This window comes from Hemicordylus capensis, chromosome 4 (assembly GCF_027244095.1).
Source record: "Hemicordylus capensis ecotype Gifberg chromosome 4, rHemCap1.1.pri, whole genome shotgun sequence".
NCBI lineage: Eukaryota > Metazoa > Chordata > Lepidosauria > Squamata > Cordylidae > Hemicordylus > Hemicordylus capensis.
In genome coordinates, this window is record NC_069660.1 from 195,215,796 (window position 1) to 195,243,661 (window position 27,866).

The 27,866-nt window shown below is 44.3% G+C and overlaps 1 protein-coding gene and 1 long non-coding RNA gene across 9 annotated transcripts in view; one reads left to right on the forward strand and one right to left on the reverse strand.

Annotated features, from left to right (window-relative positions):
- The window catches only part of LOC128322282 (cadherin-10), a 250,048-nt gene that overhangs the window by 124,138 nt on the left and 98,044 nt on the right, over positions 1–27,866 (reverse strand). For all 8 annotated transcript variants that reach the window (XM_053243247.1, XM_053243244.1, XM_053243246.1 and 5 more), the window contains one exon: positions 25,501–25,881. In XM_053243247.1, coding sequence (XP_053099222.1) covers positions 25,501–25,731 — 231 coding nt within the window. In that variant the 5' untranslated portion in view covers positions 25,732–25,881. The remainder of the gene's footprint in view (positions 1–25,500; positions 25,882–27,866) is intronic.
- On the forward strand, positions 7,774–14,822 carry LOC128322283 (uncharacterized). The gene is made up of 5 exons (XR_008305646.1): positions 7,774–7,942; positions 10,162–10,302; positions 12,656–12,745; positions 13,627–13,781; positions 14,685–14,822. It is a non-coding gene; the product is annotated as an uncharacterized LOC128322283 (long non-coding RNA).

Genomic DNA, 27,866 nt, shown 5'->3' on the forward strand with positions numbered 1-27,866 from the left:
GCAGAGAAGCATAAGCAGCAATAAATAAATCATTCTTTATATTTCTAGATCCAATGAAATACCAAAGGAGATATATGCCATTGATTCCCCCCACCCACCCCACCAACTGCCCATCTCATCCCAAATGCCAGATAACGAGAAGATATAAAAGGTCAACAGGATTTAAGGAAGGATGGCCCTTAAGTACCAGATTTCAAATTGCTGCTGAAATCACTGAGTGTTCAGCTGTATCCATTTGTAACTTCAAATAAGATGCAGATAAACCATTTCCCAAGCTTTCATTGTTGTTGTTATTCCCAAGTGAATAAGTGTATAGCAATGGAGTGGACTTTTGCTTTCTCCATCTCTCTTCCACCAGTTACTGCTATGAATACAAATCATCCCAATTTAATCACCTCTTTTGCAGGGAGTAAACAGCTTTTGTAATGGGGAGCCATCAATTTAAATAGAGCAACTGGTTTTCCAAGACATTAAACTATGAATACTGTTTTACATACTGCTTTATTAGAAAGAAAGAAAGAAAGAAAGAAAGAAAGAAAGAAAGAAAGAAAGAAAGAAAGAAAGAAAGAAAGAAAGAAAGTCTCACATCAGTGGCAAGCAGAGACTCTGGCAGTTTCCCAGTACAGAAGTAGCTAAGTGCATCTCACTAATGATTAATTCTCTTGTATGTCTAGTGGAAGGCTGCCCACTGCCTACACTGCCCTTACTCTAAATCTCCCAGCCAGCTGATCAATGAGATTCCATTTCTTTGCAGTGTTCTAGGCTGCACGGATTGTCTCATTTAGACATGAGAGCTTGCCATAACGGATCAATTCTGCAATGAGGGGTAGGGTGGGGTGGGAGTAAAGGAAGCATTCAATAAAAATTTCTACACAGGGTATGAAAGAGGTAGATGGCATCAAAGATCCATGCCCAACAACTCTGAAGATTCCAGAGTCATTTATTGTTCATTAATTCAGCTAGCAAAGTCTATACCACATACTTCAACCAGATTAATCAGACTACCCCAGGCTTCCACAATTTGTGACTCAATGAGCCAAACAGCTACCAGCCAAGTATGGTGGCCCTTCAGAGGCCTGATAATTTGACTGCCTAGCAGGAGGCAGGGTCAAACACTTGGAAGACTGTTTGGCTCGGTTTGACTTGATGGGTCACAAGTTGTGAACCTTAGTAACCTTGGCCAAATTCAGACACCACATGGAACATGAGGTAAACCACCTCAGGTTGGCCCAGAACGACATGCAAATTAACGGAACCATGGTTGCAGTACCCAACCACGGTTCCAATTCCTCCCCTCAACCTCCGGACAAACTCTTGGTTTGAAGTAAGGTACACTTACCAAACCGAGGGTCTAGAGGCTGGAGAGTGTTGTCCAGTTTGTACAAGCAATTAGTGGCGGAGACAGAGGACCATCACAGTGGTCCAACAGATTCACATTTGTCGGGCTATTGGGCATTTGGACATTTGGGGCGTTAAGGCCCCTGAGAGTGGTGTGGGAGGCAGCCTTCAGGCGCAGCCTGGCAATCCAGGGTGCGGGGTTGGTTCTCTGGCCCAGCTGGGCACTTTCCTGGGCACTTGGTTCCCCTTGCCCTTCCCCTTTTACCATTACATCGGGCCTGGAGGGTACCAGGGGGCATCAATAGGGTTGGCTTGTAAGCTGCCTCTCTGCTGCTTGCTATTAAGGGTGAGGGGGCTTTTTTTGAACAGACTTGGGGGTGTTGTTTGGCTGTACAGGTTAGCCAATTTAAGTTGATTCCTGGTCATCCTTAGTAGGTGGTGGGGTTTTGTTTTGTTTTTTAGTATATTATTATTATTGTTGTTGTTAGCACATTTGTATACCACTCAGATAACCAAGTCTTTGCATAATGCCTCCTAAGAAAGCTTATGGTAAGACTTGGGGTAGGCCCATCAGGTCTCGCAGGCCACAACCACCCCGACTTCCTCTGATGATGATGAGCCAGATATGGCTACAGTGCGGGCTCTCATCACACATTTGGAAGCACTTGAAGAAGCAAAAAAGAAACCCCAACCTGATAAAAGAGGAGGCGGTCCTTCTGGTGTTCCTTCTTGCCCTTGGTGGGAGTCCAGAGCAAATAAAAGGGCTAAACTAATTCAGTCTCTCTCTGACTGCCTAGCAAAGCTTGAAGACACCCGCATGGTGCTCGTACCCATGCCGAATCCCACTTCAGAACCAGTGAATCTGACCAACCAGAAGGCGAACCCTACTCCAGCCCCAGCTCCTGATACCGGAATGCCTGTGGACCTGGGTTCAGGTGAGGTAAATTCCAATCTTTGGCCTTGGCCCCTGAGGCCCTATGGCATTTACCCATCATCCTCACAATATCCCCCTGGGTTTGGATGGAAAGGGGGGCAGTGGGGTCTCCCAAGCAACCCATGGGCTGGGTTGGCCAGGGCCCAAGTGTGGCAAGGTAGTGGCCTTTCATCGCAAGGGGATTGGTCTGGTGCAGCGGGCTCCAACCTTGGGGCAATATCGCCAGTTTTGGGCACTGAGAATTACCCACCAGGGGGAGTTTCTTTGCTGCTTGGTGATCATTTGCTCCCTGCCACCAAGGAACATGAGCCAGAAGCTGTCATGGGGAACAGGCTAGAGATCAAGAGAAGAGCAAGAAAAAGCCCATCGACAGGAACTGGGATAACTGGCTGTCTGCCTATACGGTTTTCATGGGGTTGATTATGCAGGTGCAGCCTGCTCGCAGGCCTTCATTGGTCAAATATTTCAATATCATCCACTGCGCCTATAGGGACTTCACGGGCAATGCCTGGCTTCGTTATGATCAATCATTGAGGATGAGGGCTGCCCTGGAACCTGCCATCGCCTGGGATAGGCAGCACCAGGAGCTCTGGCTTCAGATCATGGTGACTTCTCAGCCCATACAAGGTGAGCAGGCGGACAGCAGGCACTTATATCCAGAGCCTCTGCACCAGTGGCCTCTTCCTCCTTTGGAGCTGCCCATCAGCTGGTTCAACCCCAGCTTGTGTGTTTGGAATTCAGTAATGGTGGGTGGCGCACGTGGTCCCCCTATAGATATCACCATGACTGTGGCTTCTGTGGGGCCATACACCCCGGTACAAATTGCCCTAGGGTGCGGGGGTTTAGGAGTGGAAACAGGGACCCCAGGGCTGGTAGGAAAGCCCCTGGTAGATCTGCACCAGCAGCTTCGAGAAAAGCGACCTAGTCCCATTAAACTGAGTGTCTTGCAGGAATGGTTGCGAGAATACCCCCTGCGAGAAAGAGCTGAGTACCTGCTTGAGGGTTTTAGTTATGGTTTTCACATTCCACCTCTGCTATCGAGGGTTCATGTTAATTCGGAGAACTTGAGATCTGTCAGGGTCATGGAGCAGGTTGTTCTTAGGAAAATCCAGAAGGAGGTATCTCTTGGCAGGGTGTTAGGGCCCTTAGAGGCCCCGACTCTTCCGAATCTGTGCATTTCTCCTTTGGGCGTAGTACTGAAGAAGCGTCCAAGGGAATTTAGGCTTATTCATCATCTCTCCTTCCGCAGGGGCTCTTCAGTAAACAACGCCACTCTGGCTGAGCTTTGCTCTATTCATTATACATTGTTCACTGACGCAGTGCACATTGTGCAGGTCTGTGGCCTCAGTGCCCTTATGGCTAAATGTGAAGTGGAGTCGGCCTTTATGCTCCTGCCTGTCCATCCCGAGAACTTAAACCTTTTGGTATTCTCCTTTCAGGGCCTTTTCTATGTTAATAGGGCCCTCCCCATGGGTTGTTCAGTTTCATGTGCTGCCTTCGAGACCTTCAGTTCTTTTTTAGAATGGCGTTTGCGGAAGCAGACTGGTGCTCGATCTACCGCACATTCCCTAGATGACTTTTGTTGGCCCTCGGGGGTCCAGTGAGTTTGCACACTTACTGCACATGTTTACCAGCATTTGTGCGGAGTTGGGAGTCCCATTGGCCGGAGACAAGACAGGAAGGCCCAACTTGTAGGCTTGTGTTCCTGGAGATTGAATTAGACACCATGGTCGGCTGCTTCCGGCTGTTGGGGGGAAAGCTGGTGACCATGAGAGAGTTGCTTGACCAGAGTCTGAGGGCCAAGAAACTCACCCTTTGCCAGCTACAGGTCCTCTTGGGCCACCTGAACTTTTCTTGCAAAGTGGTAGCACCAGGCAGGGCCTGCCTTAGGCGCCTGTGTGATGCATTGTCTGGCCTGTGCGAGCCTCACCACAGGGTGCGGTTCTTAGCACACATGAGGACAGACTTACAAGTTTGGGCATCCTTCCTTGATACCTTTAATGGTGTTTCCTTTTGGAGGGCAGAACAGCGCTTAGAGGCAGAGTTGCAGGTGCACTCAGGTGCAGCCGGGGACATGGCTTTGGGGTTTCTTTTAGGGAGCGCTGGTGCATGGCCTCCTGGCCCGCTGACTGGAAAGCCCTGGGAATCACCAAAGACCTTACCTTTTTAGAGTTTTTTCCCATCGTAGTAGCCATGCACAAATGGGCTGAATGACCTATTAGGTCCTGGATCCCAGGTGTGAGGGTGCTGTGGTCTGATTTGTTGCAGCATAGGATCTGGCAAGGGGCCTTGAAGCCCAGCAAGGTGGACAAGGCTTGTAGGAAGATTAATCAGGCTCTGGGTGCTTTTGTTTCTTCAATTGGGTGTACATTTATAGTGCACCCTGGCATATGTTTTTTCCGTCCCGAGTTGTTTCGAGGGGATGGGGTGCATTTGTCACCTGTTGGGTGCTATATTTTTATAGGAGACTTGCAGGGAGGATTGGCTGGGTTTTTGGATGGTTTGTGGGTAGTGGAAGTGCTAAGCTAGGCTGGCCCTCCCAGTGGCAGGCACAGTGCGGTAAATATGGGCAGTACATTTTCTGGTGAGCACCTTAAAGCAAAGTGTTTGGCATCAGGAGGAGTCCTTGGTAGTCCTTAGAGCTTCATGGCTCAAGGAGCACTGGCCCTGGAGTTACTCCTTCCTGCCAGGGTTTCACCCTCTTTAAAGGACCTCATGGCTTGAAGAGGGTGAGCTCCAGGCAGGCTGCTTTGATACAGGTTGGCTAAGATGTCAGCATTAACCACAGGGATGATGCTGGCCGGAGCCAAGGTGTATCGCCCGTTCTCTGTAGTGGAATTCACTGGGATAAGTGAATAGTGAACTTCCGCACTGTGGGGGGTGGAGCGCCTATCCTCCCTTCCTTCTTTCTGTTTGATCAATAAAATTGTGGCCCATATTTAATTCCATTTCATGAGTCTCATATCTTCATTGGTCTGGGTGAAATTAAAATAGCCTCCAAAATACCCTTTACTCTCAGTGCTAATGAAATTTTACTGTCATAAACAGGGATCATAACAGGGATTACTTGGTTCACACACTTCATTTGTTCATATGAATGAGCACTAGAGGAATAATTCTGGACTCCTTGCATGGACAAGCAGTCCACTATGTGAACCATCCTGCAGTTGTTTACTAGATTCATGAAAAATCCTCCATGATAACTTCAGGCTTGCTAATCTATGCCAAGTGAGCATGAAGACAAGCCCTTGCCTTGCTAAATTTGGGGAAGAGGGCAGGGGTAGCAGAAAAAAACTCCCAGGCAAGGGTAGCTCCAGGGACAATCACCTTCTCAGAAAAGAAGGTCTCCCCCATTTCTGTTTCAGAAATCTAATATGTGGAACAGAACTCACTCATCCATTAATGCACTTTGCCCCTTTTGTGCCACCCTCATGTTTGTGTGTGGTGCTAGTACTGCTCCCAGGAACTCTTGTGGTAGGGCCTGAGGTTCCTAGGCCCTGATAAACAGCAACAATCGGGCCCAATCCACTCCTGACCTAACCTCAATTCAGAGTTTGGATTATTTTAGGAAGGGGGTTGAAAACACAAATGCTAATATTATAATGCCCTTATACAAATCTATGGTGTGCCCACATTTGGAGCACAATGTGAAATTTTGGCCACTGTACCTTAAGAAGGACATTGCAGAACTGGAAAAGGTGCAGAAGAGGGCAACCCAGATGATCGGTGGCTAGAACACCTAGTGAGGGAATGGTCTTCCAACCACTTCCTATTCACAATAGAGTTTTAAAGACCTAATTAGTTATCACCAGCTTTTATGAAGTGTATTTGAATATGTATAATGAATTCATACTTACAGTCCATTACTGGGAGGGGGAAATCACATCTCAGAAGAATTCTTTCGGAGATGTCAACATGTTCATATACACAGTGTTTCATCATGCTCATTCTTCTTAAAATATTTAAAAACACTTCTTTGTCCTGGCATATGTAATATAAATAGCATTCACAATTTTCATTTCAAATTGGATCAAATTCTTAAGCCCTTTATCAAGGCATTACCCATATAAAATAATTAGGTGCAATTCTTTCTTTCTTTTAGTATCACAATGTATCTTCTTAATGATCTGGGTCAATAGTAAGGTCACATAGTATATTCTCTAATGTGCAGGAAGATAGAGCTAAAAGAGCTGATGAATGGCAAAGAGTCCCATTTGTGCAACTATTCTGGGTACACTGGATTCACATGGGGAGAAATTTGTGGTGGCAAATCCTGCTCCCACTTTAGTGTTTGGTTGGTAAATCAGTGATGCACAAATCTGTGCTTCCTGTAGATGTTGGACTACAACTCCCATAATCCCTGACTATTAACCACAGTGACTAGGGATGATGGGAGTTGTAGTCCCAAACAATCAGGAGGGCAAAAGTTGTGCAGCCCTAGTGTAACTAGATTCCAGACATATATTGGATCTACATGTGTGAGTTCTGTAGTCATGTTTCCTTGAAAAAAGCTAGGGACTTTTACACACATGGCTTTTAGTTTACATCTCCTCTGGAATGGAGGGTGCAAGTCCACATATCGGCTGGATTTACGCTGAAGTCCCTGCAGGCTATCAGGGATCAGTACACACCCAATTCTGCTTCCCCTCAAATTAGTGCTGCACATCCTAGCTTGGCCCTAATTATGTCCAAGGTTAAAAAAAAAATCCTTTTATTTGCGGCAGCTTTTTTTAATTTAACCCGAACTTTCTGGTATGCCCTGCTGCTTCTCCCATCATGTGTGGAGGGGCCATTGCCAGTAATTTGGCTTTTTTTTCAAAACTCACACTTTCACAAGGCTAAATGAAGAGGAGTTTGACAGCTGTGTTCGGTATGGTCTACTCTTTGAGCTATTTGCAATTGCAATTGCTGGGGGCGGGGGAAGGGGTTGTTGCAGAATGGTGAAATTCTGTAGAGGGAGTCCAGAAGGGGAGGGGGAGGGAATAATTCCAGAGTTAAACGCAAACACGAATGGAAATGCAAAATGTAGGTCTTTCTATGCTTTTAACATGTACAAGATCCTTGTGAGTGCTACTCCAGTCTTTTGGCTACTTTTAATTCCTATATGAGTCTGTGGCTTCATCTTATTGAAGCCTGGTCATCATAGGAACATAGGGTTTACATATGCAGATGTTGTTGGAGGATGCCTGGAAGCTTAACAATGGAGGCTACATGTTTGATGTAACCTGAGCCCTTTTGTTTCTGAGCTAATTCCAAGAGGCTGCATTTTTCTACATCACAGAGTGAAAGCAATGGTTTCTACTTTAAACTTCCATGGCCTCTTAAATGGTCTGGGGTGGGAACATGAGGTGATAAAGGCAGTCACAAAGGCAAGTTCATTATAAAAATCAGCAAAGATTTGGATCAGATTCAGCAGGTTCCAGTTAAGCATTCTGTTGTTTGATCCGGCTGCTTGGCAACTTGTCTCACCAGTCTTCCGCAACTAACTGTCAAACTAACAACAACAACAACAACAACAACAGGTCTCTTGCCTCCTGCTCTGGGATGTGATTTGGTGTAGAGAAAAACCAGAGCAAGCTGTGGGAATGTACACAGAAATAAGATGTACAGGGATTGCAGAAAGGAGCCGACTCTATGTGAACGGTCCATTTAGTCCCCCAAATTAAATAGGTGAGAATCTGCTGCGAAGCACATTCACTCTTCAGATACCCTGCGTCATGAAGCCATGTCTGGATCACTCCCAGGAAACATGGGCACATAAATCTTGCAAACAGGATTACTGTTCACAAATAATTCCAATTAGCCCTTGTGAAAGAATGAGGCCTGAACGTCCTCTTAGTGTTTTACATATTTTTGTATTGTATATGTAATTGCTTACTTCCTTTGTTCTGTGCAGGGTTCAAAAGTTCACAGCTTCTACTTTACAGTTTGGTTTAAGAGGGGAAAGAGTTACAGTATACTCTTTAATTCTGGAGGGAAAGGGATGTTTGAATTGATTGGCTATATATATATTTTAAATTGAGGGAACCTGAGTTTGTTTTGATTGGTTTGTTTGGAAAAACTGGAGGGAAGGAGTGAATAAAAGGAGGCTTTGCTGCAACAGAGAAGTCAGTAGGAGTAAGACTGAAAGAGGAGTAAGAGTCAGAGTGAGAATCTCAGAGATTGGAGCAGAGCCAGAACAGTTGCAAAGAACAGGCATGGAGCCACCATTGCGTGCCCGTGCTCAAATAAAATGGGCCACCATTTACCTTGGGGCCATGCAGCAGTGCCCAGCCATGCCCCCCGCCAATCGGATGTTTATTTTATTATTTATTTATTTGACATATTTGTATACCGCCCAAAACTTTCATGTTGATGAAGAGGGAGTGATCAGGCTTGAAAATGGGGCTGCTCAGCCCCATTACTGAGGTTCTTCTGCCAGAGCTGGGTTTTCCAGCCTGCCTGGGCTCACCTCTTTTGGCCTTGCAAGGCAGAGAGAGTCACTCCCAGCCAGGCCAGAAACCGAGTGCCGATTGAAGCAGCTTGCTAAAGGGGCTCCATGGCCATGTGTCTGGCCACACTCCCTGTGTCAATGTCAGATGCAGGGTGGGGGGGGGGGACCAGACTTGAAAACAGGGCCCTTCAGCTAGACCTCACTCGTGAGGCAGAGAAAGGCAATCCCAGCCAGGCTGGAAACCCAGCGCTAGTTGAAGTGCCTTCGTAATGGGGATAAGCAGCCTCATTTTCAAGCCTGGATATGCCCCCTGTGTCTGTTGTTGATGCAGGGAGCATGGCCAGACATGGAAATGGGGCCATTCAGCCCCTCTCATGAGGCATTTCAGCCAGTACTGGGTTTCCAGCCTCTTTCTGCCTCGCAAGGCAGAGGGAGGTGATCCCAGACTACGGATGTGCACGGTCCGGACCGGTCCGGACCGGCACCGAGGGGGGGTCTCCCTTCAGGGGCGGGGGGGTAGAACTTACCCCTCCCGCCACTCTTCCCCCTCCGGCACTGTCGTATTTAGTGGGGGCGGCAGCGTTCTTCGCTGCTGCCCCTGCCCCCGTCGTCTCCTGCAAGACCTTCTAAGTGCTGCACGCATGCGGCACTTAGTCTGGACCGTGCACATGCTTATCCCAGACAGGCTTGAAAACTTTCCAACGTCAGATGTGGGGTGTGTGGTTAGGGCACATGCACACCAGCATGTGCCAATGTAAAACTGTCACACACTGGCTTTGAATCACAGTATCCAACTGCCTCCCTTCCTCTGATCCTGTTCATAGGCTGTGGAAGTGGCTCCTAGGGATGTGCACAGAACCGGGCGGGGGTGGCTCGAGGGGGTGGAGGGTGACGTTTTAAGGGCAGGGGAGCGTGCACACATGCACCCAGTACTTCCAGCCACTTCTGGCCAAATTGGGGGGAAGGGGCGGCAGGGAGGTACACTGCCACCCTGAAGGCTTTTATGGACACCAAGCGCCAGTGGGGGGGGGTGGGGGGAGGGGTAGGTCCACCCTCTCCAACCCTTACACTCCCCCTGGCTTTGAACTTTGAAACCCCCTGTGTTTGAACCTGTTCGGAGGCCTGTAAAAGGGCCTCCAAACAGGTTCGTGCACATCCCTAGTGGCTTCAGAAGTACTGGTAAGAGGGTTGATTGTCACCCTATTCCTCTACCAGCTGTCAGGGAGAGTGGTAAGACTGCTCCTCACCGGGAGACTCTAGGTCCAAATCACTCCCATCTCTCCAGACCTCCTCATCCCTGGCCATCCAAGCCTTAGATAAAGCCCTGCAATCAGGGCAATCCCAACCACCCTCTCCTGACTCTGCCCTCTCCAGTGTAGCTGCCCGCATCCTCCCTCCTTCAGCTGTTGCCTGTCTTGCCAGCTGTTGAGGCCTGCCTTCTCCTCTTTGCCACCAGGAAGCAACCTGTTGGGCTATGCTGGCCCATCCACAGTCTCTGGGTTCCTGTGTGTCCTGGCTCTCTCTGGCAACTGTGTAGGGTCCCAGCTGACTTTGCCTGGAGGATGTATTGCCTCCGTCTTCTTGGCCCCCTGACTGGGTGAGTACTCAGGGCCGCCTGTGGCCTGCAGGAAGGCCCGACAAAAACAAAATAGGGGGTGGAAGTGGGCTGCACCATAGCTACTGGCAGCTTTCTACGTCCCTGGTGAAGAGACAAGCATACTGCAGGAGAAAGCTGACAGAGGCAGAGAGCTGGAATCACTGCAGCATAGGAGAGACAGAAACTGATAGGTTGTAGCAGTGAGGGAGTGAGGCCTATTGCCGGGGAAAGAGGGAAGCTTTGGGAGAAACTATCCTTTACACTCCTTTGAGACTGTTGCTAGGCCTAGTTTGCATAGACCATTGGACTTGGTTATTTCAATGCTTTTCTTGTACTTCTGCTCAACTGAGCATTTTTCTATTTTTACTTGACATTACTGCACTGTTTTAGAACTAAGAAGATTTTGAACCAAGTAAACTTTTTCTTGGTTTTTTGAAGCGCCTCAGTAGTGTCTGTCCATTTCCCCCAGTTTACACCTACTTGCCTAAATTGTGTGACCACTCTACATTTTTGTAAAGCTGAGGGTCAGAGGCTCCAATGACTGGGTGGTAGAACGAGTCAAATAACTCTACCTGGTAGTAGTGAGTTGTTTTAGTGAAGGCCTGCTGAGGCGGCCACAGCCCTAAAAGAGTTTTTGTACTAAGCACAGGGTCAGTCCTACCATACAGCAGGATGAAGTGAGTTGCTTGTGGTGCCAAATCTGGTAGAACAGAAGTTCTGCAGCCATCTACCACACTTGCTCACCTCTGCTGTGAGCAGCACCACTACAGAACTGCTGGCACCATGCTCGCATGCCCAACTCTGTGGTTGGCACAACTGTAACCCATCTCTATGGGCAGAATCCCTTCTCTCTGCCTCTTGTGCTTCCTTGCTCTTCTGCATGTCTGTTTCTACTACCAGGGACAGCAGCGCGCTTGCCACCACCAACCTAGAGGCAAGGAGCAGAATTGGTGCAGCCAGGAAATTCCCTGGGGGAACAGTATGTGCTGTGGAGTAAATGAAGGTGGTATCTGGCATCTCAGGTCAAACATCAAATATCTTCTTGAACAATATGAAGTGCAGGTAGTAAGTTTCTGGAAACCAGTAGAAGGGTTGCTTCTACTATAGTAACTAGTTTTTGTTACTAGTTTTTGTTACTTTTTTTTAAATAGTAAATTAGTTTTTGTGAAATGAAGCCCATTCTTCTTCGGTCTGCTTGTATCATGACACTGGAAAGACGTGGAAGTTGTGAGCACATCAGCCAATCACTGAAAATCCAGAAAAGGAGAGGTTTAGTCCTTCCTCTCCCATTGTGTGTGTGTGTGTGTGTGTGTGTGTGTGTGTGTAAAGAACTGTTTTACACATGTAGGTTCATCTGGAGCCATTGCTTGAATTAAATTCCCAGTACTTACGCATCTTTGAGTCTGAACTTCATACGTCCTGCCATTGTCCACTAGGCTATGGCTGCCTTCAGATGTAGGCGGAGGGTTCCATGTTCCCCTCCCCCTACTCTCCAGAGTGCATTTGGACCTTCAGGAGAGCTATCCCTCTGCAGTCAGCAAGACTGAGAGGTCGGGGAGCCAGCTGTGTGGGCTTCCTTCTTGACAGCCCGCATAGCCAGTCAGGCCAGTGTGAGGGAAAAGCTTCCTTCCTCAACTCTGGTTCTGTGGGGCAGAAACTGTGGTGCCAGCATTCAGATGTAACACTGAAATGATATTACACTGAAATTCCGCAGAAATGGTGTCAGATGTAATGCTAGTGCTGAAGAAACGGCGTTTGCAGTGGTGAAACTGAACCAAAGGTATAGACTGGAATTTGGGGAGGGAAACATATGGTCTCTTCCACCCCAGACTCAATTTTCCTGAATTTGGGTGTGTGGGTGAGGAAACTGGAGATGAAGGAATCTCCGATTACCTGTTACATCTTAATTCAGCCTATGGCACTGGGCTGCTGAACTCCACCCTCTACCACACTCACTCATGCACAGCAGTGCCTGTATTTTCATCTGTGAAATGTAGAGTGAACTAGTTGGAGAATCAGTTGTTATTCACATGCACAATTCAGTCTATGATTGTTGAATTTTTGGTTAGCCTAAGGACTGCCATGAGCTCAAAGTATCATGTAAAACCTGATACTAGTGATATGCTGTGTTCACTGAGGTTGGCTACCTGCACTATGGATCTTACAGCAGGATTTGAAATTTAGAAAAAAAATGCAGGTTGGGTAAACTAATTGTCTTTTTAAGGGTTTAAATTTGTGTTTTGTATTATTAATTATTATTATTATTATTATTATAGCAAGGGTAAATCTTACAGTTGATGTTTCACGAAGAGAGGTGCGCGGGAAGTTCATTTTTGTCTATTATGTTTGTTAGGATACTATTGTTAAAATTAATAAAAATTGAATTGAAGAAGAAGAAAAAGAGGTTGGCTACCTGCACCCATCTTCAAGTGCTACTTTCAAGGTGATGGAAATGGAATGCAAGAGACTGATCTACTACTACTACTACTACTACTATATATCTGGGCCAGCAACACTGATTACACATGGCCAACGTAGGCAGAAGAAATATTTAGTTGACCAAAAGCCCCAGTTCAAATAATTATGGGAATGAAGGGAATTAAGGTGGAAGAGAAGAAGATTAATGCAGAGTCCAGGAATCCCTTCATTTCTGCTTTTTACTGGAAATATGATGGATCTTTTCTTTGCCATTTTACTATCCCATGAGTCTCCATATTTGCTATCATTTTATTTACTTATTGCATTTATATCTTGCCTGCCTCCCAGCATAAAAGCCATACTTTCTTACTTGGAATTTCTAGGCAGAGTTCCCTGGTGACCCATCCAGGCAGATACTGGCTGAGATTTATTGAGCATTATGAGAGTGGAGGAAGGGCTGCACTCTCACAGAGAGGCTGTAGTAGAGCTCAGACAAAGGCTTGCTATGCAAATGATAGTGCAGAATGGGTGAGCAATTTCTGGTACTCTCCCCTCCCTCAAAAACTACTTTTTGACTTCTAGAAATATGTCCCTAAAGACTGTACAGCCCTCAGGGACATATTTCTGAAGCCAAAAAGTACTTTTCAAGGAAGAGGAAAGGAGCTACAATTTCTCCCACCTCCCCTTGTGTATGTGACTGACTGTACAGCAAGCCTTTGACCTATGAGATGGGCAACAGTGAAGCAGGGAGAGCAGACAGGAGTATATTCCAGGCCCATGGTCCCTCCCACTGTCCCGATATCCCACAGTTCCCTGCTGCCTATGTCACATGTGGCACTTGTAATGAAGTTAGGCATTCATGACCATTAAATCTAAGTGAAGTATCTATATATTTAATTCTCGTAGACGTGCCTGTGGGGATGCGTCCCGGCAAACCAGCTGATTGGCTGAGGTGCAGGCCAATAGCTGTGGCAGATCGGACTGCTGGGACTCACTGGCATGCAAGTGGCGGCCGCGGAGGCAAGAGGCAGGCTGCGGAGCCGGTACTCAGCCCGGTGGAGGTGAGGCAGTGGTGGCGGGCCCAGCCGTGGAGGCGCAGCGGCGGGCCTGGTGGCGGTGGTGCCTATGGAGGCAAGGCACCCATGGGAAGGCCGGGGCAGGAGGGAAATGGGCGGCAGAACTTCCCTGTTTGCCGCCTGGGAGAATGAACAGCAGCGGCAGGGCCTTTTTCAGCCACCCACCGCCCGGTAAGGAGGGCCTGGCCTGTGTTAGCAGAGGTAAAGTACTCAGTGCGGGGAGGGGGGAGGTCAAGAGAGATTGGGGGAGGGGGGAGGACAAGAGAGAGTGGGGCAGGGGGGCAAGAAAGAGGGGCAGGAGGAGAGCAAGAGAGAGTGGGGCAAAGGGGGAAAGCCAAAAGAGAGTGGGGGAGGGGAGGGCAAGAGAGTGGGGCAGGAGGGAGAGGGAGGGGGAGGCAGAGTAGGGCAGGAGAGAAGGGGGAACAGCCAGCCCCAAATTGCGCACAGATGTGCGGGTCGGCTAGTATAGTTTATTTGATATGGACATCAAATGCGGTGATGTGCTAAAGTCCAGTAAGGAAAAAAAATGGAATATTTATTTTACCACAGAAAGTTTGTTTTATTAATAGTCTTTGTCATATTTTTAAAAAACAAGTTATTTTCATATATTTCTGCTCATGTCTATCTGAACTAGTGTGAGCAGAATAGTAGCAGACAATCCCTTGTACTCCCTCTTCCATTCTCTCTTTTGCATTTTGAAATGAATCTGTGATAAGACAAGATGGTTTTAAGCAATCTTCTTAGATCTGCCTAACTTCATAAAACTTTGCTGGCTTATAAATGTCTTGTATGAGTTTATTGCATCAAATGTCTTTAAGCACAGGAAGCAAGAAGGGCAAAGGGTTTCTTAGCTATATTAGAGCCTTGTTTTATTATGTTTGCATTCAGGGACAGTGAAAAGTCAGTGATGGATGTTGGAGGATGTAGAATATATTGCTGTTTTTCAGCACTTCCCTAAAGTCAGCATATGCCATTTTTACCAATATCGAAAATGCTATTGTGCAAAACGGTTTTTAATAAAATGCTTATTAAAATTTAGATTTCATTTATTTAAAAATCGGGGACATTTCTAGGTCTATTCTTAATTAGTGTGGATGCATCATTTAATAAAGTTGGAGAAATATGACAGATACAGGTTAATCAATTAATCATAGAATGTTAGCGTTGAAAGGGACCTTGGAGATTTTCTAGTCCAATCCTCTGTTCGGTGCAGAAAACTGTTACAGCATCTCAGGTGGATGTCCAGCATTTGTTTGAAACCCTCTAGCAAAGAAAAGCCAACTACTGCAAGAGGCAGACTGATCCCGTGTTGAACCTTCCTTTTGACTTCAACTCATTGGTACGAATCCTGTTCTCTTTGGTAACAGAGAACCAGTCTGCCCCTTCTTCTATGTGGCAGCTCTTTAGATATTTGAAGACAGCTATCATACCTCCCTTTAGCTGAGCCACCTAATGGCGCAGCAGGGAAATGGCTTGACTACCAAGCCAGAGCTTTGCTGGTTCGAATCCCCACTGGTATGTTTCCCATGCTTCACCTATATCGGGAAACAGCGATATAGGAAAATGCTGAAAGGCATCGTCTCATAATGCGCGGGAGGAAGCATTGGTAAACCTCTCCTGTATTCTATCAAAGATAACTACAGGGCTCTGAGGTCGCCAGGAGTCGACACCGACTCAAAAGCACACTTTACTTTATCATACCTCCCTTTAGTCTTTTCTTCTCCAGGCTAAATACATAACTGTTTAAAATGTTTACATATGGATTCAAAATCCAAAATCCATAAATGGTCCATTTCTAAAATTATATGATCATTTTATTTATTTTATTATTTATTGATTGATTTGAGTTCTATACCGCCCTTCTAAAAATGGCTCAAAGCGGTTTACACAGAGAAATAACAGATAAATAAGACAAATAAAAATGGATCCCTGTCCCCAAAGGGCTCACAATCTAAAAAGAAACACAAGATAGACACCAGCAACAGTCACTGGAGGTACTGTGTTGGGGGTGGATAGGGCCAGTTACCCGCCCCGCCCCCTGCTAATCATGGATTACATAGGATGAAAACACTCTGACTAACATCCTGACTAACAGAATGTGCATTAGTAGAGTCCTAGCAGAATTTCCCCAGTCTTCTTGTGCTCACACTGTTGTACAAGAATGCTAATACTTCCCAGTGCTGCCCATGCTCTGCAACAGTGGAAACATGTTGCTAAGGGTTGGCAATGTATTGTTGCTCTTACAGAGCACTTCTGAAGCATGAGCAGCACTTGGAAGTATTAGTGCTCTTGCACAACAGTGCGAACACAAGGGGATGTTGGGAGATGTGTTAGGGCTCCCACTGCATCCCTGCAGACCCTGCTAATGTGCTAATGTGCAGGCTTTAATAGTCAGGATGCCAGGCAACAAACTTAGAGATAATAAAGAATGACCCATTTCCTATTATCTCCTCCTGGAAAAGTAAGTATATCACAATTTGTAGTCACATCTAGAGCGTCTTGGGTTATTTGCTTGGGTATGAAACTCAACAGACTGCAATCCTCAAGCCACCTATTCTGGCACTGCCATGGGACATCATAGGGTAACTGATTTCAGGATTATGAACAGAATATATCTGCTATGTCAGTTATGCATTGCTGGAATGTGTTTCCTTTCATCCAATGACAGATATTGCCATAAAAATTATAGTCCAATAATAAAATCCAATATACCTCCTACATGTATATGCACTACATATTCATCACTGTTTCCATTAGCTGGGGAAGCATATTTAAATATATCGATTTTCATTTTAAAAGAAAAGAATCACTTCACAGCTGAGCTGATTAATATCATATTTCTGCTATGCTACCGTTTTTAATTTGACTTGCACTGCTCCACAGATTTCAAGTTTGGACAACAATATATTCTTTTGTACATTTGAACTTTTCACAGAACCAATCTGTGTAGACTGAATGCACCTGTGGAGGCAGGAAATGGAATTGCAGTGATAAGCCACACTCTCACACTATTCATGTGCAAACTGCAGGGACCCCAACCATCCAGACAAGCCTACTTGTGCATAGTTTATATATACATACAGTCTGTTCATTGACCAACTGAAGATGCATAGGGCTTGGGCTTCCCCACGCCACCCCGCTTATTTCTCCTGCTAGTAAATCTACCCAGCATGGTCATCTGAATAGGTGTCATTAAGGTGACTATTGAGTCACCTTAATGACATAATTATTACCCACGCAGAGTATCTGTGCACTAGAACTTGATTGCTCCCCTCACCCCCTGCCACAGCCCCCCTCTTCTTAGAGAGCTCTCCACTATCACCTGAGCCGCACTCCTGCTCCTCCTCCTCGATCCTGTTTCTTCCATCCCCCTCACCCCTCTTGGTCACTCCTCCATCCCTTTACTCCATCCACCTCATCCCTCTTGGTCATGGCTGGAGTGTTGTAGCACCTATCGGCCAAGCTGCAGCCCCCTATCCCCATAGACCTCTCAAGCCCTCACCTGAGCCCCACTCCTACTCCTCCCCACAGGAGCAGCAGCAGTAGACCGGGCCCTTCCTCACTGCTGCCACCATCATGGCCGCTCATTCCCCTCAGGCCACTGACAGGCCCAGGCCTGTTCCTTGCCTGCCTGCCTGCCTCTGACAATGGCCTTGGTAGCCCCAAACAGCAGCAGTGGTTGACTGGGCCCTTCCTTGCTGCTGCCATAGCCACTTGTTCCCCTCAGGCTGTTGACAGGCTCAGGCCTGTCCCTTGCCCTTCCTTCTTGTTTCCTCATATAATTCACACAGTGGCAGCCTCCTTCTCCTGAAGGGGCTCTTTCCTCCCTCACGACCCCTCTCTTCTCAGACCCCTGCCCATTATCCTATCTATATCTATATCTATTCCTCTCCTCTACAATCAAGAACATCTTCCGACCAATAACAGTTGCATTCCAACTGACCTTAACCATCACAGGCTCCTCCTCCCTATCTGCATATGGAATCCCCACTGCCCAATTACCATGATGCCACAGGCTCCTCTTCCCTATCTGTATATGGAATCCCCACTGCCCAATCACCATGGTTTTTCTGCTCTCACAGGCTCCTCCCCCCATCTGCATATGAAATCCTCACTGCCCAATCACCATGGTGCTTCTGGGTACGCTTTAGAGAATTAGATAGATAGATAGATAGATAGATAGATAGATAGATAGATAGATAGATAGGGTTTTACTACTACATGTTACAATTTCTGTCTGAGCCATAGCTCAATTCATATTATTTTATCTGCAGTTAACATTTCAATCTAGCCAACAATGGTCCCTTGATTTAGAAAACAAGTTGGCAATGCTATCTTAAAATAAAAAGTATCTTTTCTGATATCAATACTTAGATATAGGTTGTTCTAGATCTTCCAGTATTATACCACAAAATAATGCTAGATCAGCACATCCTTGATCAAACGTATACACTACTGGGCCTGGACTGTCTGTCAAATCTATGCTCAAAATGCTACGTAACCATTTCCGACCATTGTTACATTTTGATCTGTTTCACACAAGCATGGTTATCACTTGGTGACTGAAAGCCCTTCCAGAGAACTCTTTCCATATAGGCTCATCTGCTGAAGAACCTCAGCATATGACAGAGGATTCAGAGGCATGTTCTAGGGCAGGCGTAGGCAACTTTGGCTCTCAAGCTATTGCTGAACTATAACTCCCATCACCCTCAGCCACAATAAATTGTTGTTGGGAATTATGGGAATTGTAATTCAGCAATAGCTGGAGAGTCAGGATTGTCTACCCCTGTTTCTAGGGCATCTATTGACTGTTGCCCCTCTTGAAGCAAGAGTGTGAATACATGTGTGCAGTTGTGTAATGGTAGGAAAGATTTACAGTAGTGGGAAAGCTGTTTAAGATTCTGGTCTGCCATTATACTGATTTCCTTATTGAGATGAGCCCCAATCAGCTTCTGAGGAACCCAGGATTCTTCAAAATATGTTTTTAATCCAGTGGTTAGGTTTTTATTTGCATCTGCACATGTGGACTTGAACTAACTTTGATCACTGTGCACACATCCCTGTAGATGCTGCTGGATGTGCAGGATTCTTTTGCACATATCAGATTGCATGCAGAATGTAAACCATGCATGGTAGTCTGCGTCCATATGCTTTTAGTGATTCAGGTCAAACATTGTTCTTCCACCTGCCTAGTTGTCTCCCCCCACCACACACACACACACACACACACACACACACACACTTTACAGGTTACCAATGCTGCATAGGAACATTGATTAAAATGCTCAGAAAATGGAATAATGAGTTAATCAACATAATTCCATGGGTGTATTGATTAGACAAAAATGCAAACAAGTAGTTCTGGTAAGAACTAATCTGCCTGCTTTCCCTTCACTACCACTGGACTAAATTTGGCCCAATTCAATTAGGCAGTTCATATGTTAGCTCACTTGTGCTTCAAATGTTCACGCGTCTGCCATCTTGATTGGGGTAGATGACATCATAACAAACTATGCCTTTGAGGTTTCCCTACAATTGTCCAAATGTGGTCCAAATCAGTTCCCAGTTGCACCTCAAATCTTCATGCATCTGATATCTTGAATTGGGTTGCATGAAATCATTACAAACTATGCCATTCACGTGTCTCTATGTGTCCCTACAGTTGTAGCACATTTTGTGCAAATCGGTTAGGTGGTTCATATGTTAGCTCAGTTACACCTCAAACATACATGCATCTGTCATCTTGAATGGGGTGGATGACATCATCCCAAACTATGCTACTGAGGTGTCCCTAAGTGTCACTCACTACAACTGTACCAAATCTGGTTCAAATCAGTTAGACAGTACACAAGTTAGCCCACTTGCACCTCAAACATTCAAGCATTTGCCATCTTTGATTGGAGTGGATGACATCATCACAAACTATGCCATTGAGGTGTTCCTATGTGTCCCTACAGCTGTAGCTAATTTGCTTCAAATCAGTAAGGCTTTTCACAAGTTATTTATTATTTAACATATTTTCATACCGCCCAAAACTTATGTCTCTGGGTGGTTTACATAAAAATAAATTAAATATTACAACAGCCCACTTACGCCTCAAACATTTACATCTGCCATCTTGAACTGGGGTAGATGACATCATCACAAACTACACTGTTGAGCTGTCCCTAGGTGTCCCTACAACTGTACCCAGTTGGGTTTATATTGGTCCAGGCATTGCAAAATTGATTGGACACACAAACAACATGCCGCTTGATTTCATAAGCTTACTTTCCTTACAGAAAATAGGCTAAAAAGAATAACTGCAATTTTGATGGGACTGTTCAATTCTTTTTGCATGGTTTTAGGCAATTTGCATATGCACTGCTGTGCACTGTAAAGGGGAAAAACACTTCCAGCAAAATGTGGAAATCAGCAATGAAACAATTGTGGCTCAACTAGTGTATTGCTGCCATTCCACATATGGAGTCACATCATTCAGTGCTTCAAAATCTAAGGAGAAGTTCACATGGAGAGAATTTAACAATGCCTGAAATAAAACTAAGAAAGGAAAACTAACAATCAGTAAGAAATAAAGTCATCGAGTATCTTTTGTTCCTCATTATTGTTGTTGTTCAAATTAAAAACCTATACCACTGAGTTTCTGGAAAAAGCTGAGACCGGAGTAACAAGGAGAATAAGTCAGTTTCACTCTCAGCTAGGAGGTGTTGATCAGAATTGTTGATTATTAACACTGGCTTTCACTTACACATAAACAACTGTGGCCGTCCTTGAGAATTTCACCACTACATGTTCCTTGGGTGTTAATGAATGAGAAAGACTCTGCTTCTTTCACTCCTGCCTTCCTTGAACACTAGTACCTCATTATTTCTCATCCAGACTTTTAAAGAATATTTTATGGAGAGGAAACTGTAGTTCTGTTGTAAAATACATAAACACACTGTCTATGTATATGATGCACCCATTTATACAGACATGCAGTCAATTCTATTATCTTCAATGGAATCAAACTCAAGAGGCTTCAAGAGGGCTCACTTTCAAATCACACACTCCATCCAAGGGAGAACTTTTGGAAGGATCTATGTGGCATACCCCATGACAAAGTCACACTAAGATCCTCTGGCATGCAAACTAAAAAAAAAAAAAGTAATTTAAAAGGGTCATGCAAATGCAAGGCATATATCTTCCACCTCATATGCATTATCCAAGAGTTTTATGGTGTTCAGTGTAATAGTGTATATTTCCACCCATAATTATATTGTGGGTGAGTACATTTTAAATAATACATATCAAATGTGTTACCACTATGCTAAATCTGTGTATGTGTGCGCACATGTGGATGTGTGTTTAACTGCTTGGTGGAAAGACTAAGGACAGAGTTACATCCCATATTTCCACATTGTGATTGTAATTTGTTGTAGAGGTGTGGGAGCCAGCTCGGTTCGATGGGTACAGGGTCAAACCAGTCTGGCCTAGCTGGTCAAAGCTTGAGCCAAACCAGCCCCGGTTTGAACCAAGCCAGCTTGAGAGAATCCAGTGAGGAAAGCCTAGGGAATGCTATGCAGAAAGCAGAGGTATAACCCCTTGCTAACCACTACTCAGAAACATCTGGTCTGTTCCTTCTCTTCCCGTCTCTTTTCTCTCCCATCTTTCAAAGAGCTGAAACAGTAGAAGCAGTCTGGTTGCCCTGATGTCAATATAAGCTTTTCTACCTGTCCTGCAGACAAAACCCCTCCTTGCCTCTCCTCCACAAGTTTTCTCTCCCTTGCAACGTTTTCTGTTCTTTAACCAACCAAACAAGACACCCCTTTCCAAACACTCCAAACATCCCTTTCTCAAAACTGTTCTCTGATCACAGGTATTTATGAGGTCAAAGGCGAAGGAGACACATTTGAGAAAGGTTGAAGAAAGACCCCGGGAAAGCTCATAATTGGAAGAACTCCCCAACTCCCCAAAATCGACCTGCCTCTTGACTATTCTTTATCTATCACAGCAGCTGACCTCCAAAGGTTCCTCCTGAACCAGCCCTCCCTCATGCCTCCACCCTCTCTATCCCCTACGAGTACACATGCTCCTTCACTGTGGACCAAATAAAAACACCTATCTTGGTGGAATATAGCCACAGTGCATTCTCTAATTTGCTTACTCCCACAAGTTCTCTCCCTGGTTTGCTTTTTCCGTCCAGTCAATCTGCCTCTTCCATTTCTCCTCCCCAATTGTCCTATACTCCCATATATCCCATATGTTGTAATAGAGTGCCTGAGCCTATTTAAATCTATGGTCCTAAGCAGACCATTAGACTGAAATCATCCTTAGAGTGTAGATAACGGCTTGCAAGTATCCAGCGGGACTTCTTTCCCCAATAGCAACCCATCATGCAAATATTCTTTCCCCAACAGCAACATCATGCAATAGTGGAGAAGTACCCCATGTTTGGAGGGAGCTTGTTAGGTGGCATAACCAGGCAATTGCTGTGAGGAGGAGATTCACAAGCCATACTGGTTGCATGGTTCTTTTGATCCTGGCCATTATTTTTGCTGTTTGATCTTATTGATTTCATCAGGTAAATCACGTAAGGGCTGATGTGCTTCAGTCTGAAATGCTTCAGACTGATGTGAATTCAGTTCGTCCCTGGGTCCGCCTTAAGCCAATCAAACAGACACAGTGGAAATCAATTAGAGGCTTGGTTTAATGCTCTGCAGAAGCAGGTAGACAATGGGGCTCACGCTCCACATTGAATACAATTTGGTTATAGGTGCATCTTACATTTATACAGACAATCTGAATGATGCTGACATAGTATACGTGGCAGTAAAATGGTGGACTAAGTATCTAGTACGCATGCGAATGATTCATTGTTCATCTGGTGATCACTCCTTATTTGGTTACATCCTGTTTTATTAACTTCTCAGCAAAGAACGGTGAGAACCAAGTTTCTTTAGATACAATTTAGTGGAGAGAGATAATCATGTGAGGCCGTGTCCTTGAGCTGGCCTGAGCTGGGCAGGGGTTACTTTAAGTTAGAATTAGGTTTTCTAAGCAAACTTGGAGATGCTTTGGTATTCTATGTAAAATGGAGTTACTTTGGTTTACTCAAACACATCAATTCTACCAGCCTGCCGTGCAAGAATTGGACCAGGCACACCAAGGACAAGAATATATCCATTTAACAAACGGAGTCTCAAAGCTTTTGGTTGAACATACGAAGCTGCCTTGTACGAAGTCAGACCATTGACCCATCCAGTTTGGTATTGCCTACTCTGACTAGCAGGGTTCTTCCTCAGCCCTGCTATCTGAGATCTTTTTAGATGCAGAGACTGAAGTTAGAAGGGACCTACTGCATGCAAAGCATGTGTGCTACCACCAAGTTAAGGGCCAATTTCCCATCCTCTCTGTACCAGGATTCCTTTCATTCTGTTACTGGAGCAGGAGGCAAATACCTGCATCTCATGGGGTTTAAGAATTATAGATCTAGTTCATAATGCATTTTTCTCCATATATTTATAAGGCTCAAATACATGGGGGAAAGTCTGACTACAGCATTGTCAGAGCTTGGGAATAAACTCTGGAGTGTGCAATAACTTGATTTTTCATGTGTGTCTTTAGCAGAAAAGGCCAAAATGATTTTCCTATTGAATTTAGCCTATCTGAATTAATAAAACATATGTAGTCTGGCATGTAACATTGCATTACATGAGGTTATTTGAGTTGAGAGTCTGTTCTTGAGTGAGGCAACATAATGCAATGTGGATATTTAGTCTGGGTAATGTGGCATAAATTGAATGCTTTCAAGGCTAGCATCCACTGTTCTGTGACTTAAAGTAAATCCATATTTGGGTTTGTTTTTGTTCTTTCAGATGGAATCTGCTGCTTATCAAAAGCATAAAATGTAAAATCTTCATTCATAGATGCAGAAATACTACACTGATTAGTATTAGAGAGGAACGGTTCAAGGAAAGAAAGATCTTCTATTTCAAATACCAGAATTTGAATGTGCTTGAGTGACCTCTGCTAGAACATTTGCACAGAAATACAAAGCCTTCTGGCTACCCCTGAATGGTTCCAAATGAGCCACTGTTGTTCAAAACAGCATACGGATATGTGGGGGTAGGTCTGCATGAATAGTTCCCCACTATTTGTCTTTAGTTGCAGCCTAATACCCCAATAGCAAACACACATATTTAGAAGTGGCCCACTGATTCCAAGAGAAATTAGTTCTAATGTCATATAGAACTGGAGTATGTCAACTTGAATCTGGTTGAGATAGTGAAAACCCAGGCAGCAAAAGTAATTTAATAACCCATTCATAAATAAATCAAATCAAATCAAATTAAATATATAATCAGTACTTTCTACATATGGCAGGAAGTCCTAGGGAGTCCTCCTACTGGACTCCAAAAGAGTTTCTACAGGACCAGTCAAGGTGTAGAATCCCAATTTTTATGATGCTATGATGATCACATGTAAGCAATTATTAGGTGTTAGAAGAAACCACCCTGAGAGGACTTGCACATATTGGAATAGGGATGTGAAAAACATTTTGACGTTGAAACATTTCAACTCAAAACAGGCTGTTTCGAGTGTCTCGAGCCTGAAACAAAACACCCTTTAAATAAAGGGCCTGTTTCAAGCTCAGAACAAAACAATTCTGTTTTGATAAGAAAAGTTTCAACTAAAGGACCCGAGGTCCTCCCTCCATCCCTCTGTTCCTTTGTCACACATGAGGAGAGCAGAATGAAAGTATTTTATCTCCCCATTACATACAAACTCAGGAACTGTGGCTTGTTAACCACAAAAGAGTCAAAAATGGGCCATAACACCAAACCAGGATCCAATTGTGGTTTCATATCCTGGTTTGTTGTAACTCTCACTAGCTAACAAATCAGTTTTCTGCATTTATGTATAATATGGAACTTTAGTTTGTTTTAAATAAAAAGCTTTGATGCTCATTCTCTCAAACACGCAAAGGAAAGAGAAGGGAGGAAGCGAACACAAGCTTACAGCTCCCACAGGCTTAATCATCTAATGTTAAATTGTAGTTTAGTGTTACATCTGAACCAGATTATTGGGGTGGACAGATTATATGATACATACATGGTGACTAAAGTTACAATCCTAAACACATTCTAACTGGAAGTAAGTACCACTCAAATAAATTATATTTGTTGTTGTTTTGTGCCAAAACTCCTTTACCATCAGGTCTGTTAATGAGGGTCACTCTCTACTCAGAGGCAGTGCCAGCACTGGTGGACAGATATGTTGTGCTCTAGTGCAATGTGCACAACGAATACAAACGCTGGCTGATGTCCTGATTAACAAATGAGCAAATGATGATGCAAATAATGAGCTAATAAAGTTGTGCTAGCACAAGAAGATTGCATAGTTGTGTTAAAACCCAAGGATTTGCAGAATGGCGCTATTGCATTCTTGGGTATAGCACTCAAACAAATAAGGGGTGACACAGGTTGTGCAGGTGTTATACAAGCACGTGTGCTTGTGGTAGTGCAACACTAGCCTGGAACACAAACTCCAGACTCAGTGCAAGTAGCTAGAGCAACAGTTTTGCATAATGTCCTTCCTCAAGGACTTTGTTAGTCAGGATGTCAGCCACTGAAAAGAACCATAAGATTCTGAACTCATAGGAAAAAGAAATGTTATACTGTAATGCCATCAAGGGAGAAAAAAATACCACAAAAAGACCTACCTTGCCGACATATTGGTAATCGGACCCAGTATATTCCTCCAGCAAGAAGAATTGGTTCCACATCCAGCCTCGTTTCTGACGATGCAGAGCTTTCCCATCACTCCCTGCTCCACGTGCCACAAAGCTTTTTGGCTGGTGGTCTGCAGTCCTGGTGAATACCATTGCTGTCAAACAGGGGTGCAGCAGACACACCCATAGAAGCACCAGCAGTAAGACTTGTTGTATTATCATAGTTCCTCACTGCCAACCTCCTTCCAAGTGCCTGTGACTGCAGGATCGATATTACTCTTTGCTGTAGACTGAGTTCTTGATACCTCTTCAGTGGAATGTGCAGCCAAGCAGTTTATAATAGCTCATCTCTAGTCTGCGCAGATCCCAAATCTTAAAGCAAACAGGAAAAAATATTTAGTTACAGATATATAATTGTAAGCTTGAAACATTTCTTTTTTTAAAAAATGCATTGGTTAGTTTTCACATCATTCTTGGCAGCGTGGCTGCAAAATCTTACAGCAAATTGGTTATTTCCCCTCAAGCAGAAAACAAACAGCTGATGTGGCAACTATAAAGGTTATCTAGTAACTGTCACCTAATCAGAGGTTTGCAAAATACATTCGGCAGCTTAGTGTAACATGAAATGCCCAGGAAAAAAAAATTGAATTGTGCAGATAAAATGTGCTTCTCCTTGCCCCCTCATCCAAATCCTTCTATCTTTAACTTTTGAATTTAAGATTTTTAAGAACATTCATCATGAAGACTAGGGCTTTTGTACCATCAGTACTTACGTATTAAATACCACAGTTTTTACTTGACATGTTTTCCACCTGATTTGACATACAAGTAACCCAGTGTTTTATTAATCTTACCAAGAGGCACTTAGAGGCTAACGCAAAGGCAGTTTTAGAAACCACAGAAATGGTGGAATACTAGTACCCCAGGGTGTTTTAAATGGCAAAAGAGGACATCATATGCATCGGAAGAAATACAACATGACAAGAAGCAAACTTTCTAATAGGGAAAGTTCCTAGGATTCAGTGTTCCTCCAGCAAGAACTGATGTAGTAGACAAAGTCAACCTGAAACAGAAGAATCGAGGAAGTGGAGTGGGAGCTTAACCTCAATTGAAGCTAAGGTGGGATGAATCAAAAGTGATTTGAGGCTTATACTCCAATGACCCTAATAAATCTAGGGGAATTATTGAATTATCGTTTTCCACTGCAGCTCAAAGATGTACTTTCCAGAGCTTGTTGCACTGGTCTGAGGGTAGAAATACATCCTTTAAATGGGGGTTAACCTCAGAACATCCAGAGATTTTATTTAATTGATGATCATCCAAAAATACACCCAAATTCTGCTAATGGACATATGGAGAACTGGAATGAACAGGGGCACATTCCTACCGGGAATTTCAATGAAGAGAGAAACCTTAGGGGAGACACTCCCTTATTTGTTATACAATAATATCTTTAATTTCTCTAAATGTGGCTAAATTTTGATTTACAGCTTGCAAATACGCAAAGAGATGCTTAATGTGATATAGGTTCTTATTATCTGCCGCAAACTGTATGATGATTGTTTATCCAGTTGATGACTGTAATAAAGGAAATCTATTTACCTCAATAATATATTAATCAAGAAAATCTATTGGTATCAGGCACTTGAGAAGGTTCCCCATACAAGTTTTGGCAAAAGAGATTTCTATACCGCCCTTCCAAAAATGGCTCAGGGCGGTTTATACAGAGAAATAATAAATAAATAAGATGGATCCCTGTTCTCAAAGAGCTCACAATCTAAAAAGAAACATAAGACAGACACCAGCAACAGTCACTGGAGATACTGTGCTGGGGGTGGATAGGGCCAATAAACTATATATTGGGAAGTCATTGCCTTGGAACTCTTATCACTGCTCAACTGAGTCTGTTCATTGGCTGGTTACACTGGCTAGCTATATGAAAGGAATCCCTACAATGAAGTTTCCCTTGCTTAAGTCAGACTTGGTAATCAATTACACCTTTGGTATCAGTCTGTTGCTTGTCTTAAAATGGTTGTGGAGATAGATCTTTCACCACTATGCAGTCGTACCAATACTATATGAATCTACAGTGGTCCCTCTACTTACGAAATTAATCCGTTCCGAATGCACATTTGTAAGTTGAAAAGTTCGTAAGTCGAAAAGCGGTTTCCCATAGGAATGCATTGGGAACGGATTAATGCGTTCCGGAGCCTAGAAAAAAGACCCAGACCCCCAGTAAGGCTTGCAAACTGCACAGGAACATTTCTTTTCAAGAATAAACAGGCAGTAAACAGGCAGGCAAGTCAAGGAAACCGCATGTAAAATTTGTAAGTCGAGGAAACCCCATCTAAAAATTT